Source organism: Impatiens glandulifera, unplaced genomic scaffold, assembly GCF_907164915.1.
Source record: "Impatiens glandulifera unplaced genomic scaffold, dImpGla2.1, whole genome shotgun sequence".
NCBI classification, from domain to species: Eukaryota; Viridiplantae; Streptophyta; class Magnoliopsida; order Ericales; family Balsaminaceae; genus Impatiens; species Impatiens glandulifera.
The window spans coordinates 56409-70503 of NW_025919710.1; the positions used below are offsets into that span (position 1 = coordinate 56409).

Consider the following 14095-nt stretch of genomic DNA (forward strand, 5'->3'; position numbering starts at 1 on the left):
CCTGTGGTCATTTCCTCAGACCTGATAGTCAACCTCAGACCTGGTATTGTGTCTCAGACCTGCCGGTCTGTTCTTCCGGTTTGTAAGGCAAACCTGCCGGGTTTGTCTTTTACTCGATGTAGGCACTGTCTGTTGGACAATTGTCTGTACTTGGAAGATTTCCTTTCTGGCTTATCCCTAAGTGGAAGGATCTGGTAGTACTATTTTTCTGCAGCCTACAGTCTTTCCTCAGACATGCATGGATATGGAAGTATTCAGTCTGTTCCTTTGGTATCATTCTCAACAGATACCCAAATTGTCTTCTTGTACTGGTCGGCCGCTTGACTTAGCCGAGTGGCTTTTGGTATGAGTAATGTAGCCGGACTTCTTCCGGTTATTTCTCTGCCTTGTGAATGATCGGCTGTTTGATGATTCCGGTTTTAGGCTTTGGCTGATCCTTTCTTTGTGCGGTCACGTTCTAAGTATTCTTGATCGGTTTGGTAGCTTGACCGGTTAGTTTTCTTTAGCCGGTTCCGGTTCGGTTCCTTGTTCCTGCATGGAAAGTTTGTTTAAGTTAGGTATGTTTGAACCGGTCTGATTTATCTAACAATTTCTCCCTTTTTGATTATTTTATTTAAAATTATCAAAATCATGTAAGTTTGCAACCGTAGGCCGGTTGTTTTGTTTGGCCGGATTTTTGAAAACTGACTTAGGAGAATTTTTCGAAAAATTTTGAGAAAAATTTTGGAAGAGTCTTTATCTTTTATCTCATCAATTTCTCCCTTTTTGATTATTTTATTTAAAATTATCAAAACAAAGTAGTAATGCAAAAGTTGGCCGGTTTCAAAAAGTAACTTTATATATATATATAGATAACCGAAAGAGACAAAATATATATAAAAGCACTTAAGGAAAGATAGTCCCTAATCAGAGTCCGTGAAGTCATATAGGCTCTTCTTTTTCTTCGGTTGCTGTTGACCGGTCGGTTCGGAAGATCGTCGTCTTGTAGACTGGGACCGCAGTTGCTCTTCGACTTCATCTTCGATTTGGTCGGCCTGCTGCGATGCACTCGGGATGACCGGTTTAGAGACCTCTCTGAGCAGCTCGGCAATTTGAACCTTCTTAAGGGCCTCCTTCTTAGGAGCCTCCCTCTTCCGCTTTTTCGGCGCTGAGGCGGAGGCGACCGCCTTCTTCTTCTTGTTTTCTTCGGCGAAGCCGTCCAGCCTCCGTGCTTCCCTTTCCAACCGTGCGGCATCCTCCGCAGCCTGAGCGGCTACTTTCTCAGCAAACCCTGGGTACTTAGCCTCTGCAATTCGAAGTCGCTCGGCCTCTGCTTCTTCTTCGATGAGTGGAGTGGGACGCGGTGCCTCCTTTTCTTTACTCATTTCGGCATCCAGCGCATCCTGGATCCTTTTAGCTACTTGAGCATCAGCCGCTACAGCCGCGGCGACCGCGTTCACCTTAGCCCTTAGAATTTCGGCCATTTGTTCGGAAAGCGCCTTCACTTCGGCCACGAGACCAATATTTGTCTTCTCGAGTTTGGAGACCCGGTCAAGTGTCGTGCCGACCAGATCAACACTCATCGCAGTCAACCGTTGATCTGTATCTCTCTCAAGCCGGTCGAAATCTTTCTTTAAATCGGAGGTTACGTCCTCCAGAATTGCAGTTCGCTGAACAAATTTATCGCGCTGAACCGCCTCTTCCTGCAGACCTTCGCCAAGTTCCGAGAATCGTTCTTGATTTCTCTCCAGAAGATGCCTTGTGACGTCGGCGAACTTGAGGGCCGAGTCCAATATTCTTTGTTGTCTGTTTTTGAATGGTTGAACCGCTTTGTCATCGAACTCTTGGATACGGTCATCAATCCGTTCCGATGTGGATGCTTCAAGCTTTTGAAGTCGGTCCTCAACCCACTCTTTAGTAAAGTCTGAAACAGGGACTTCCGGCTGTGGGGGAGGAGATTGCTCGGTGAGATTTGGTTCGGCTCCTTCACTGGATTCTATCGGTTCCGCATTCTCCCTTGGAGGTGTTGGGCAGTTAGCTGGAAACCTTTCGATCTTGGGAGAAGTATATACCGGTACCTGCATTCGGCTGCATATGGCTTCCAGCCGCTCGACTTCTTGAATTAGTTCCCCTTTGGCTTTTTCAAGCCTTGCTAACACCCGCGGCGCTACGGTGTCCACCGATTCCATCTTGTTGAGCTCCTCCGTAATTTTCCGGATTTTTGTCGTTAGTTTCCGAAGTTGAACCTTCGGTAACAAGAGACAAGTTCGGTGTTGTACCTCTTGGAGTGTGTTGGAGTTTGTAATGTTCATCATCAGGTCCTCCACTTCCTCCAGTCTGTTTATGCATTGCTCATCTGTGTGGCCCGGTAGGATTTGTCTATACGGTGTATCAAACCGGTGCTCGTGCCACTCCAGGTATAGTTCTTCAACCGACTCAGCTCTTCTTCTGATGCCTTGAAGGAGTTTCCCAGCTATCCTTTCGGCCTCTGCTTCTTCGGCCTCCTCCCTCTCTGTGTCGTCGCCTTCATCATCGGCTTCTTTATCAACCTCTTCTCCACCCTCGGTGGTCTCAGGGTTGGTGTTTGGTGCGGCAACATTAGGACTCTGGGCCGAACCGTCTTCATTGACTGTTCTATCATCCTCGGTCTTCTCCGTGTCTGTTCTCTCAGAGGCCCACTCCTCATCTTCTATGTGCTGTGGTGGTTCTGAGAAAATTACCTGCTCTTTTCCTTTGCCTTCGGCCTTCGCTTTGACTGGGGCAGCTTTCTTGGCGGTTTTTCTTCTTTCGGCCACCTGTGGAGCCGGGGGCCGCTGCGTCCTTTCAAGGAATTGCCTTGATCTGATGAGGCAACGTTCTGCTACAGCGACGCCGGGACCGAGGTCGAGATTTAGGTGAAGGAAGATCTTACCGAGAGGAACGGCGTATCCCCACGACCGGTTTGAATCTGGTTTCACCATGTCCATTAGGTTACTGAATACCGATCTTGCCTAGTTGACCTCTCTTCCCTCCATCAGACCGATTAGCATCTTGATTTTGTCTCTTGTGAGGTTGCTGAGGTTTCCTCCCCTCGCCAGAATCGCCCTTGCGAAGATGTCACATACCGGGATATACTCCGGCTTCAACATTTGTTTGTTCCCGGATGTTTTGATCGGCTCATTAGTTGCCGATAAGATCTGGCAAGCCGCCTCAAAGGTGTCCTGCTCTATTTCTGCCGTTGCATCCTGGCCGGTTGTCGGAAGACGCAGGCTCTCGGCCACCAATGCTTCGGTGAGCACTATATCAGAACCGCATACAGTCGCGGTGATCTTGTCGTAGGAGATGGTTGCAGTTTTGAAGAACTCTTCGACCGCATCCTTGTATATAACATGAGGACCGCCGAGGAAATATTCCAGACCGGTTTTGATTACCCGGTCAATAACTTCCTTCGCCTCGAGCGTACCATTCAACCGGATTTCCTCGAAATCCACATGAGAATAGAGTCTGAACAAAGCCGAATCACGCCCCATGTTAAAGAATTTGAGAATGTGAGAGATAACCGCTTCAGAGAGTGAGAGAGCTTAGAGAGAGAAAGCAGATTCGCGTGAGAATGAAATAAAATGACCGAAAGTCCCTTTTATAGATGCGGTTTGGAAGCCCAACCGTCCCATCAATAATGGGCGGGAATTTTCCCTACAAAATGAAAATGAGCGTCAAACCGTGTGCGCCAAACTATGGGCGGTAAACCAAAAAAGGGGGGCGGCAGATTTGGGCGGGAAATCTCCCTCCAAAAGCCTTTGCTTATGTCATTGATGACGCACTCTTCTTCCTGAGACCGATTGATGATATGGTTTCTAAGTCTAACCGGTCAGTTTGAGTGATCAGAGTGTTAACAGATTATTTTAAGCAGATTTTATGTGACCGGATAATAACGCGGTTATTGTTTGAAGATGTGAACCGGTTACTTAGATAAATGTTCAAAGAATTAAGAAGACACGGTTATTTAAACTGAAATGATATTAAAATTCAAGAGATAGTAGAGAAAGGAAACCGACATAGGATTCGGTACAGAGATAGGCATACAGAAATAATGTAAAGTACAGCCTATTGAAAAGACATTCTACAGATTCGGTCTATTGCCGAATCCTTGTCAAGGATGTTTGAGGAAGAAGCCGGTGTGCCCGGTCCGAACTCTGGTCGGTACCCAAGAATCAGCTTGCTGATATGCGGTGCATACCCAAGACCTTTCTTGGTCAGCACCATATTCTTTAGGTTTTCCCATATAACCGTTGACCAGTTGATGGCCGATTCGCAAAGAATGTGGGTCATGATGTTGTAGGTATTCCTAGAATACCGTTGATTCGGTGATTGACACAGAATCGACCGGGTCACGATTTCGAGTAGTAGCTGACCGTGACTAGCAAGCTAGGTTTTTGGCCCAAAGTGTTCCACCGCAAAAGGGGTGGCCGACAGGTATTGGGCGGTTTCAAATCCCGCAAGGTCCTGTATAATCGGAAAGTCAGAGAAACCTTCAGTGGGTAGACCGAATAGTGAGGCAAATTCAACCTCGTCGATCCAGAATGTATGGTCTCTGACAGTAGAGACGATGTACTTTCCCCTGATGCAGGCGCTTCGAAAGAAGGCCTTGACATCGTCTAGGAGAATAGGACCGGCTTCTTCAAGAAAAGGTTGAAGACCGGTTTCAGCGAGAGAGTGATACATGAGTTTCTGCTTAGTAGTACAGTCCCTCTCGCCCATGCAAGAGTTGAAATCAATGCTTAGGAAGTTTCCCAGAGTTCTGCTCGGCATGATGTCGGTATTGAGAGAGACGAGATTCAAGAGTATCAGAAGTGATTTTGTGCTTTCGGATGTGATAAAATTGGTAGAGGATGGCTCCTTATATAGGATCGGTTTTGGAGGGAAAATCTTAGCATTGATGGTCAGTTTTGTTTTATTAAGGAAGAGAATCTTTACCTTTTCAAGGCGCATGGGGAAGCGGCAGATTGCAAAGCCCGAGGTAGATATTAGTTGGGAAGTAACCAGGTTAGTTGGATTTTAAATGTGCAGGTGGTTGGGAATTATCTCATTAATTAAGGATAATCTCATTAAATGCATTTAAACATAACCGAGATTAATTAGATTGAAACCAAAAATAACAGAAACAATGCCGAAAATTGCATGAACAACGATGAAGGAAACATGAGATCAAGAAAGACAAAAATAAATCCGAAAGAGACATAGAAGAGGCCGAAACGATCAAACTTGAGTTGGATAGGAATACACCCGGTACATACTGCAAAACGACCGGATGCAAGAAGGAGTGACTTAAGGTGCGCGGCGATTGACTTCACGGGGGCGATTGAAGTTCCTCCTCCTCCAGGCTCTCTCAAACCGATCATAGAATGAGTCGGTTATCTCTCTGGTTAGCACCTGGGCGTGGTTCAAACCCTCGCCATGACATGTTGGGACACCAAGTTCCACGAGAAGGCTGCTTATTTGGGGAATGAGACCGACCGACCGGATGCTGACCATCCAGATGAGGACGTCGAATAGCACCTGGGACCAGTTGACCGGCGTGCTGGTGACAATGGCCGCCATCATGTTGAAAGTCGCTGCGCAGTAGGTGTTGGTGACATCCCTACCAAAGATACCCCTACCTATTACATCATTGAGGACCTGATATTCAGCCCTCAAGTGTGACTTAGAGCCATGATCATCAACAGGCTCATCCGACCGGGCAAGAGAGAGGGAGACCTCAGCTTTAATGTCGGCCGGTGGGTTGAGGTCTGTGAACCCCTGTTTGGGCAGACTGAAGCACCGAGCGAAGTCCTGCTCGGTGAAATCTAAGATAATACCCCCAACCTTGGATTGAATGTGGGTATCAAAATGAGGAGTACCCCTGAATACTCTGGCATTGTAGTAAAACTCCAGAATGGATTCAGGGTAGACAGTTTGCTTATCGTCCAGAAAATGCTGAAGGCCAGTATCTTCCAGAGCCTTAATCATCCGATACACTTCATAGTGTTCGGTACTAGAGCAAGATTCAAAATCGACTTGAAGAATGTTTGGGAACTGAGACATGATTGGCTTAGTGAGAGGATATGTTTTGTCTTGTGAATGTTTTAGTGAATGTGTGTTTCCCTTAAATACTAGTTTGGGGGCTACCCTATTGTCCAGGTATTGAATGAGATAATGTCTATTGACCGCAGAATATAAGTTGTTGCATGAAATAGGCAGGTTTTTCAGACTAGGTTGTCGGTCATAGGCCTGGACTGTGAAAGATATCAAAAGATCTTCACGTCTTTTTAGGCGCGACCTGTTTTACTTTGAGAGGGTGGTGTTGCAGAACAGATATCCTTAATCCCTGATAACTATTCCTCTTCTGTTTGAAATTCAAATAATCTAGGGTAGCCTGCTTCCGAACCGGTCAGGTATCAATTGTTCATCCCGATGCGGTTATTTGGTGCATGCACCAAGTAGCCGGTCGGTTTACTCTATCTGATAAACTGGGCGGTTCTTCCATAGACACCCTGAAGATTCGAAATTCAACAGCTTAGGAAGAATTACCGGTTTTGTCTGTCTGAACCGGTTTCCCTTTAAGCATCCTTTGGAAGGATTTGGCTAATGTCGGTTAGGCCGAGAGTAAGCCTGAATTGAGAAAACTTAGCTTCCTGTAGCGGCTTTGTGAAGATATCGGCTACTTGTTGATCGGTCGGTACGTATTCCAGCCGGATATGCTTTAGCGTGACATGCTCCCGGATGAAGTGATGCCTTATGTCGATATGCTTGGTTCTGGAGTGGAGAACCGGGTTGTAGGTGATTGCAATGGCACTTGTGTTGTCACAGAAGATCGGGGACTCTTCGGCTATGACACCGAAGTCCTTCAGCTGTTGTTTGATCCACAGGAGTTGAGAACAGCAACTTCCGGCCGCCAAGTATTCAGCTTCCGCGGTTGATGTGGCCACAGATGTCTGTTTCTTGCAGTGCCATGACACCAGTCGGTCACCAAGGAACTGACATGTTCCGCTGGTGCTCTTTCTGTTAATCTTACACCCTGCATAGTCTGCATCTGAGTAACTTGTTAGATTAAAGGACGAGTCCTTTGGATACCACAGACCAACATCAGGTGTGCCTTTCAGATACTTCAGTATTCTCTTTGCGGCTGTGTAGTGAGATTGTTTTGGATTTGCTTGGAATCTCCCACAAACACCTACTGCAAACAAGATGTCCGGTCTACTCGCTGTCAAGTATAGGAGGGAGCCGATCATGCCCCGGTATGCAATCTGGTCTATCGATTGGCCCTCATCATCCCTGTCTAATTTAATGGATGAGCTCATTGGAGTAGCCGCCGAGGAGCAGGTGTCCATCCCGAACTTCTTTAGTAGCTCCTTGGTGTACTTAGGTTGGCTAATGAAGGTTCCTTCTTTGAGTTGTTTAACCTGAAGACCTAGGAAGAAACTTAATTCTCCCATCATACTCATTTCAAACTTGTCAGTCATCATTTTTGAAAACTTATCACATAGCTTAGGATCGGTTGAGCCAAAAATAATATCGTCTACATAGATCTGAACAAGTAGGATATGTTCCTTCTTTTCAAATTTAAACAAAGTTTTATCCACCGAACCGATGGTGAAATCATGTTGTAATAAAAATGCGGTTAGTGTATCATACCAGGCTCTAGGTGCTTGCTTTAGACCGTATAAAGATTTATTTAGCCGGTATACATGGTTTGGAAATGCAGCGCTTTTGAATCCGGGTGGTTGTTCAACATATACTTCTTCACGTAGGTCACCGTTCAGAAATGCACTTTTAACATCCATTTGAAAAACTTTAAAGTTTTTGAAAGCTGCAAAAGCCAGAAAAATCCTAATGGCTTCAATCCTGGCTACAGGGGCCAATGACTCTTCAAAATCAATGCCTTCTTCCTGTTTGTAGCCTTGAGCCACTAATCTGGCTTTGTTCCTTGTGACCAAACCGTCCTCATTGAGTTTGTTTCAGAATACCCATCTTGTTCCTATGACCGATTGATCTTTCGGTCTAGGGACTAGGTACCAGACCTTACTACTCTCGAACTGGTTTAGCTCTTCTTGCATTCCCAAGATCCAATCCGGATCTGACAATGCTTCATCTATTCTTTTCGGTTCAATCTGGGATATGAAGGCGGAGTTAAAATATCCTTCCAGAAGTTGACCCCTAGTTCGAACAGGTGTTGAAGGGTCACCTATAATTTGCTCAAGAGGATGTTTACTGTTTCTTCTGAGATTCAGTTCAGGGATGTCTACCAAATTACCGTTTGTTTGATCAAGGCTAGACATGTCGGTAGGCTGAACGAGATTGTCAGACCGACCGACTTCCTCGGATTGGACCGAAGTGTCAGCTTTCTGTTGTGGAACAGCTTGATCCGGCTGGGTTTCAATGTTACCCATTTGGTCATGGACAAACCGCCTGAAGACTGGAGTCTCATCTTCACTATCAGAGTGAATATCGTTATTTTCCAACATGTTGTGTAGATCAAAGTATGAGGCAGTATTGCTTTCAACCGATTCATCGAAAACAACGTGAATTGTTTCCTCCATGGTTGCGGTTCTATTATTATAAACTCTATATGCTTTGCTTACTGCTGAGTATCCTAGCATGATGCCAGTATCGGTTTTTGCATCAAAAACGGTGAGTTGGGTTTTACCATTTATGTGTATGTAACACTTACAACCGAAAATCCTGAGGTACTTAAGTTTGGGAACCCTGTTAAAGTAAACCTCATACGGTGTTTTGTTGTGAAATTTGTTTATTAAAGACCGATTTTGTGTATAACATGCAGTGTTGATAGCCTCAGCCCAAAATTTCTGAGCAATACCGGAATCGGCTATCATGGACCGTGCGGCTTCCTTGAGAGTCCGGTTTCTTCTCTCGGCCAGGCCATTTTGTTGAGGAGTCCTAGCACTAGACAACTCGTGTCTAATGCCGGATTCGTCAAGATATGCAGTTAATGTACTATTGGTAAATTCGGTACCTCGATCACTTCGAATGCTATTAATGCGAGTTGATTTTTCATTTTGCAGGCGCTTAAGGAGTGTGATCAGGTTTGATACGGTTTCACGTTTAGATGGTAGAAATATTACCCATGTATATCTAGAATAATCATCAATAACTACCATGGTGTAAAGCATACCTCCTAGGCTAATGACCTGAATCGGTCCAAATAAATCCATGTGAAGCAGATCTAAACATCGGCTAGATTGAATGTTTCCTTTACTCTTAAAAGATGACCTAGTTTGTTTACCCATTTGACATGCTGAACAAACCTTATCCTGGTTAAATACTATGTCAGGAATTCCTTCAAATAGCTTTTTACCACGAATGTAGTTTAAAGTTTTCATGTTTAGATGGTTTAGTCTCTTGTGCCATAGCCAGGTTTGATCAGTCTTAGCTATCATGCATATACGATATTCAACTCTAGTTTTCCAGTCTACCTTGTAAATATTACCTATCCTATTTCCGGTCAGTAGTACGATACCTTGAGAGTTCTTAACTAAGCATGCATGTTTAAGAAATTCTACTGTGTATCCAGCATCACACATCTGACTAATGCTAAGCAGATTAAAACGTAGATTTTCAACTAGAAGTACATTATCAATAGTTAGGTTACCATGGACAATCTTACCCTTACCCACAGTTTTACCTTTTGAGTTGTCACCAAAAGTGATTAAAGCACCGGTTACTGTTCTGATATCGGTTATCAATTTGCTGTTTCCGGTCATGTGCCTAGAGCAACCGCTATCCAAGAACCATTCCGAGTTTCCTAGCCGTTTCTTTGGATCCTACAAAATGTACATATTTACAACTATTTGGTACCCACATTTACTTGGGTCCACATGCGATTAGTCCCTTAGGTACCCAAACCTTAATAAACCGGACGGTTTTCTTTGCTAGGGTTTGAACTGTCCTTTTGGCACTCGGTCTCGTGTATTTCGGTTTTCCTTCAAATGTCCTAAATGGTGATGGTCTTTGGTTCGGTGATCTATAGTTTGACCTACGTGGTTCAGGAAAGGCTTTCTTATGTCTGAGGATTTCGGCTTTTCTTTTCACTAGGTCAAGCCATGATTCGGTTGGACCAACATAGTCGTATTTTAGCTTTTCTTCCCTATAATATGCGGTCTCCTCATCTTCAGCGGTCCAGGAGCTCTTAAGAAATTTTATAAAGGGAAGGTTTCCTCTTGTAAGCCTTGCTTTCTCTATGGTTTTTCGGTCTTTAGAGCTATTCCCTGTGTATCCCAGGCCACGCTTACAATGAGGATGTCTGTAGTGTTTATTCATGTTCTTCACTATATCACTAGATCTCTTATAGGCGGCCATCTTATATTGAAGTCGGGCATTCTCTTCCTCAGTTAGTTCTCTAGTCGGTTCACTAGATTGTTCGGTCTTAGGATCTAATTCGATCTCTAAAGTGTGGGTATCATCAGGTTGTATGACTTCCGGTTTAGTTATGATGATTACCTCTGGTTCTGTCGAAATGGGTACTATGGGATCGGTTCTAATGTTGAGGTGCTTGGGTAGCATGGTTAGTAGGTTCTTATATTCTTCTACCATGTCATTCAATGCATTATATAACTCATCTTTAGTGAATTCCTCACAGGGAGAGTCAAATACCTGTTCCTCATTTGCCATGAGACATGTGAGTTCATCGTCACTGTCACTATGAGCCCATAGACTTCCTCCATCATCGGCTATCAGTGCTTTCGGTACTTCACTTCCTTCACCGATTTGTTGATAGTTGTTTCGGTCATTCTGATAGTCCGGTTTCTGGGTATCCCTCCTCGGTTTCCTGCATTCCCACTTAAAATGTCCCAAACAGTTACAGTTATAGCATCTTACATTGGATTTGTCACCATAGTAGTTGTTTGTCGGTTGACTCCTTTACATGAATCTCCCAAACTTCTGTGCAAGCATTGCCATGGCATCCTCAGTGAACTGTTCGGCGGTTCTGATTGGTGCGGGTGCAGGGACCGGTATCGGTATAGGTGCAGGTGCAGAAGCAGGTGCAGCCGGTTCTGTAGATGTGATTAGTGCTCTGGTTGATGTTGAAGCCGAGACTTCCTCTTCGGTTCTAGATCTCATTTCGAACTCGTATGCCTTCAGATCTTCGAATACATCGTATAGTTTCATCTTACGTAGGCTCTTTGATTCCCTCATTACCATTGTCTTTATGTCCCAAGCACTTGGAAGAGATCTCAAGGCTTTCATAACTACCTCTTTGTTCTCATACTTCTTGCCCAGAGTTGCTAGTTCATCTAACACACCAGTGAACCGGTCACTGTATTCCTTCATAGTTTCTCCTGGTTTTATTTTGATGCTTTCAAACTTCTGTGTGGCCATCATTATTTTGTTCTCCCTTGTTCTTTCATTTCCTTCAAAGATCTGGATAACCGTGTTCCATGTCTCCTTCGCGGTTTTGTAGTCTCTGATCTTGCAGTATGTGTTTCTGTCTACACTGTTGGAGATCCGGTTTCTAGAATGGTTGTCCAGATTGTTCCTTCTCCTATCTTCAGCCGTCCATTCCTTTCTGTCTTTATCAATGAATATTGGTCCTTCGATTAGAATGGACTCCATTTCATCATCCAAGGTGACTAGGTGCAGGTGCATGCGTGCCTTCTAGTTGGCAAAGTCATCACCTTCTAGCATTGGAGGCCTATCTTGATACATGTTTGCTTGAGTATTGAAACTAACTGCTCTGATACCAATTGTTAGGATCTAGATCGCCGCTGGTGAATCGGGGGTTAGATCGGTTAGCGGTTCACACTCGAAGGGTGGTGGCTAATCCGGTTAAAGATTAACACCGGGGTTTCAATACTACACAACCTGTCACAAACCCTTGAACTAGGTTCAAGCGCGGAAGAGGTTTGCTTTCAAGTTGAAGCGGCACGCTTGTATGATAGGCAGAAACGGTATTGTATAATGGAGGTTTGAAGTTTGATGGGTCAGCTTCGGTAACCTAGAAGTTCGGCTTGGATAGGATTAAGTCGGTTATAGTGGTATAAATCGATCAGGTAATGAAACCGGCAGACAGTAAATAACAAGACAGATTTTATGGATGTTCGGAGATAAAGCTCCTACGTCACCCCTTCCTCTCGAAACCGCGAGAAGGATATTCACTAAGGAATACAAGTACAAACCGATCGAGACTTATTTCCTGCTCGATAACACTCTTACAATTTACACCGAAATTGTAAAACACACTTTAACTTTTAACACTTACGCTTTCTAAAGCAGCACAATCTTATCACTTGTAGTAAATGCTCTTAGCGCTTGTTATCTCAATGTGTGTCTCTTGATGTCCCACATTGTCCCGCATTTACTCTTCTGCAACTGCCTCCTTTTATAGGTGAAATATGCCAACGGTCATATTTCACTTCCTTGAATCTGATTGGCTGAGCAGATGTGCAGTGATTCAGTGTTTCAGAGGTTCAGACCTGCGGTCATTTCCTCAGACCTGATGGTCAACCTCAGACCTTGTATTGTGTCTCAGACCTGCCGGTCTGTTCTTCCGGTTTGTAAGGCAAACCTGCCGGGTTTGTCTTTTACTCGATGTAGGCAGTGTCTGTTGGACAGTTGTCTGTACTTGGAAGATTTCCTTTCTGGCTTATCCCGAAGTGGAAGGATCCGGTAGTACTGTTTTTCTGCAGCCTACAGTCTTTCCTCAGACTTGCATGGATATGGAAGTATTCAGTCTGTTCCTTTGGTATCATTCTCAACAGATACCCAAATTGTCTTCTTGTACTGGTCGGCCACTTGACTTAGCCGAGTGGCTTTTGGTATGAGTAATGTAGCCGGACTTCTTCCGGTTATATCTCTGCCTTGTGAATGATCGGCTGTTTGATGATTCCGGTTTTAGGCTTTGGCTGATCCTTTCTTTGTGCGGTCACGTTCTAAGTATTCTTGATCGGTTTGGTAGCTTGACCGGTTAGTTTTCTTTAGCCGATTCCGGTTCGGTTCCTTGTTCCTGCATGGAAAGTTTGTTTAAGTTATGTATGTTTGAACCGGTCTGATTTATCTAACAGAATATATAGGTCATTTCTTAGGCATCAAAGTTTTCATGGGCAGGGTATTATCAAAGATTCGTATTCAACTCAAGAAGGGTATATCTAAATGGACTGAAAATGCAGAGAATGCATTTAAAACATTGAAAGAGGCTCTAACCACCACTCCAATTTTATTATTACCTGATTTTTCAGGTTGATCTCAAAATAGAAACAAATGCCAACATTTAGTCAATCTGCATCAAGAAAAAATAGTTGAAAATCAAATTGACATGTTACATAAAAAATTCAAGAACATCAACATCTAACCGAATCCAAAATTTTGTCACAAGACCGTAGCACTACAACAAGATAATGTGAAATTCAACTTGAAGACATCAATGTAGTCACCATTTTTGGCAAATCTAACAGAAAAATTGAATCAAGAAACATACATGTCAACAAAATCAAGGAAGAACTCAAAGGAGCGTCATCATTGACTTCAGCACGAAAAGAGAACGTAGATGGAGATGAAATATTTTGCCGATCAGATGTAAATATAACAAACAAACAACTATAACAAAAGATAAAAGTTTAAATTAGTAGGACTACAAACAACATGAAGCTTATTTTAAAGAATCCTATAATTGATCAAGACAAATTTGATAGAACTAATTCGATAGGGTTAGGAGGGCGAACCATTTTTTCAAAAATTTCACAATCGAAGATAGTGACAAGGTGAATTATGCTATATATTTTTTACGGGCTGAGCTGGAACATGGGTTACTAATTATTTGATGGACCACATGGTTTCGACGTGGAGGGATGTATTCACGAATGAAGTTCTATTATGTGGATGGTGTATTGATTGCTGGATCAAATATGAAATTCATCTAGTCATAGAAAGACTGTTTACATAAGTGGTTCACAATTAAAACCTTGAAAGAAGCAAAATATTTTTAGGATTAGAAATTACAAAAATAAATAAAAGAATTTATGTTAATCAAAGGAAATATGCTCTAGATATAGTTAAAGATGTTGGTTTATTGGGAGTTAAACCTTCTAAGGCACCTATGATTAAGGGTCTTAAACTTTGTACTACTGATACTGATGTAGTTGTTCTT

The 14095-nt window shown here is 43.5% G+C and overlaps 1 protein-coding gene across 1 annotated transcript; it reads right to left on the reverse strand.

Moving 5' to 3' along the window:
- Positions 1-902: 902 nt before the first annotated feature.
- Positions 903-2063, reverse strand: LOC124918387 (translation initiation factor IF-2-like). The gene is made up of 2 exons (XM_047458557.1): positions 1527-2063; positions 903-1439 (listed from the first exon to the last, which is right to left on the reverse strand). Exons 1-2 carry the CDS (start codon positions 2061-2063, stop codon positions 903-905), a joined length of 1074 nt encoding a protein of 357 aa, XP_047314513.1.
- Between the last annotated feature and the right edge of the window lie 12032 nt (positions 2064-14095).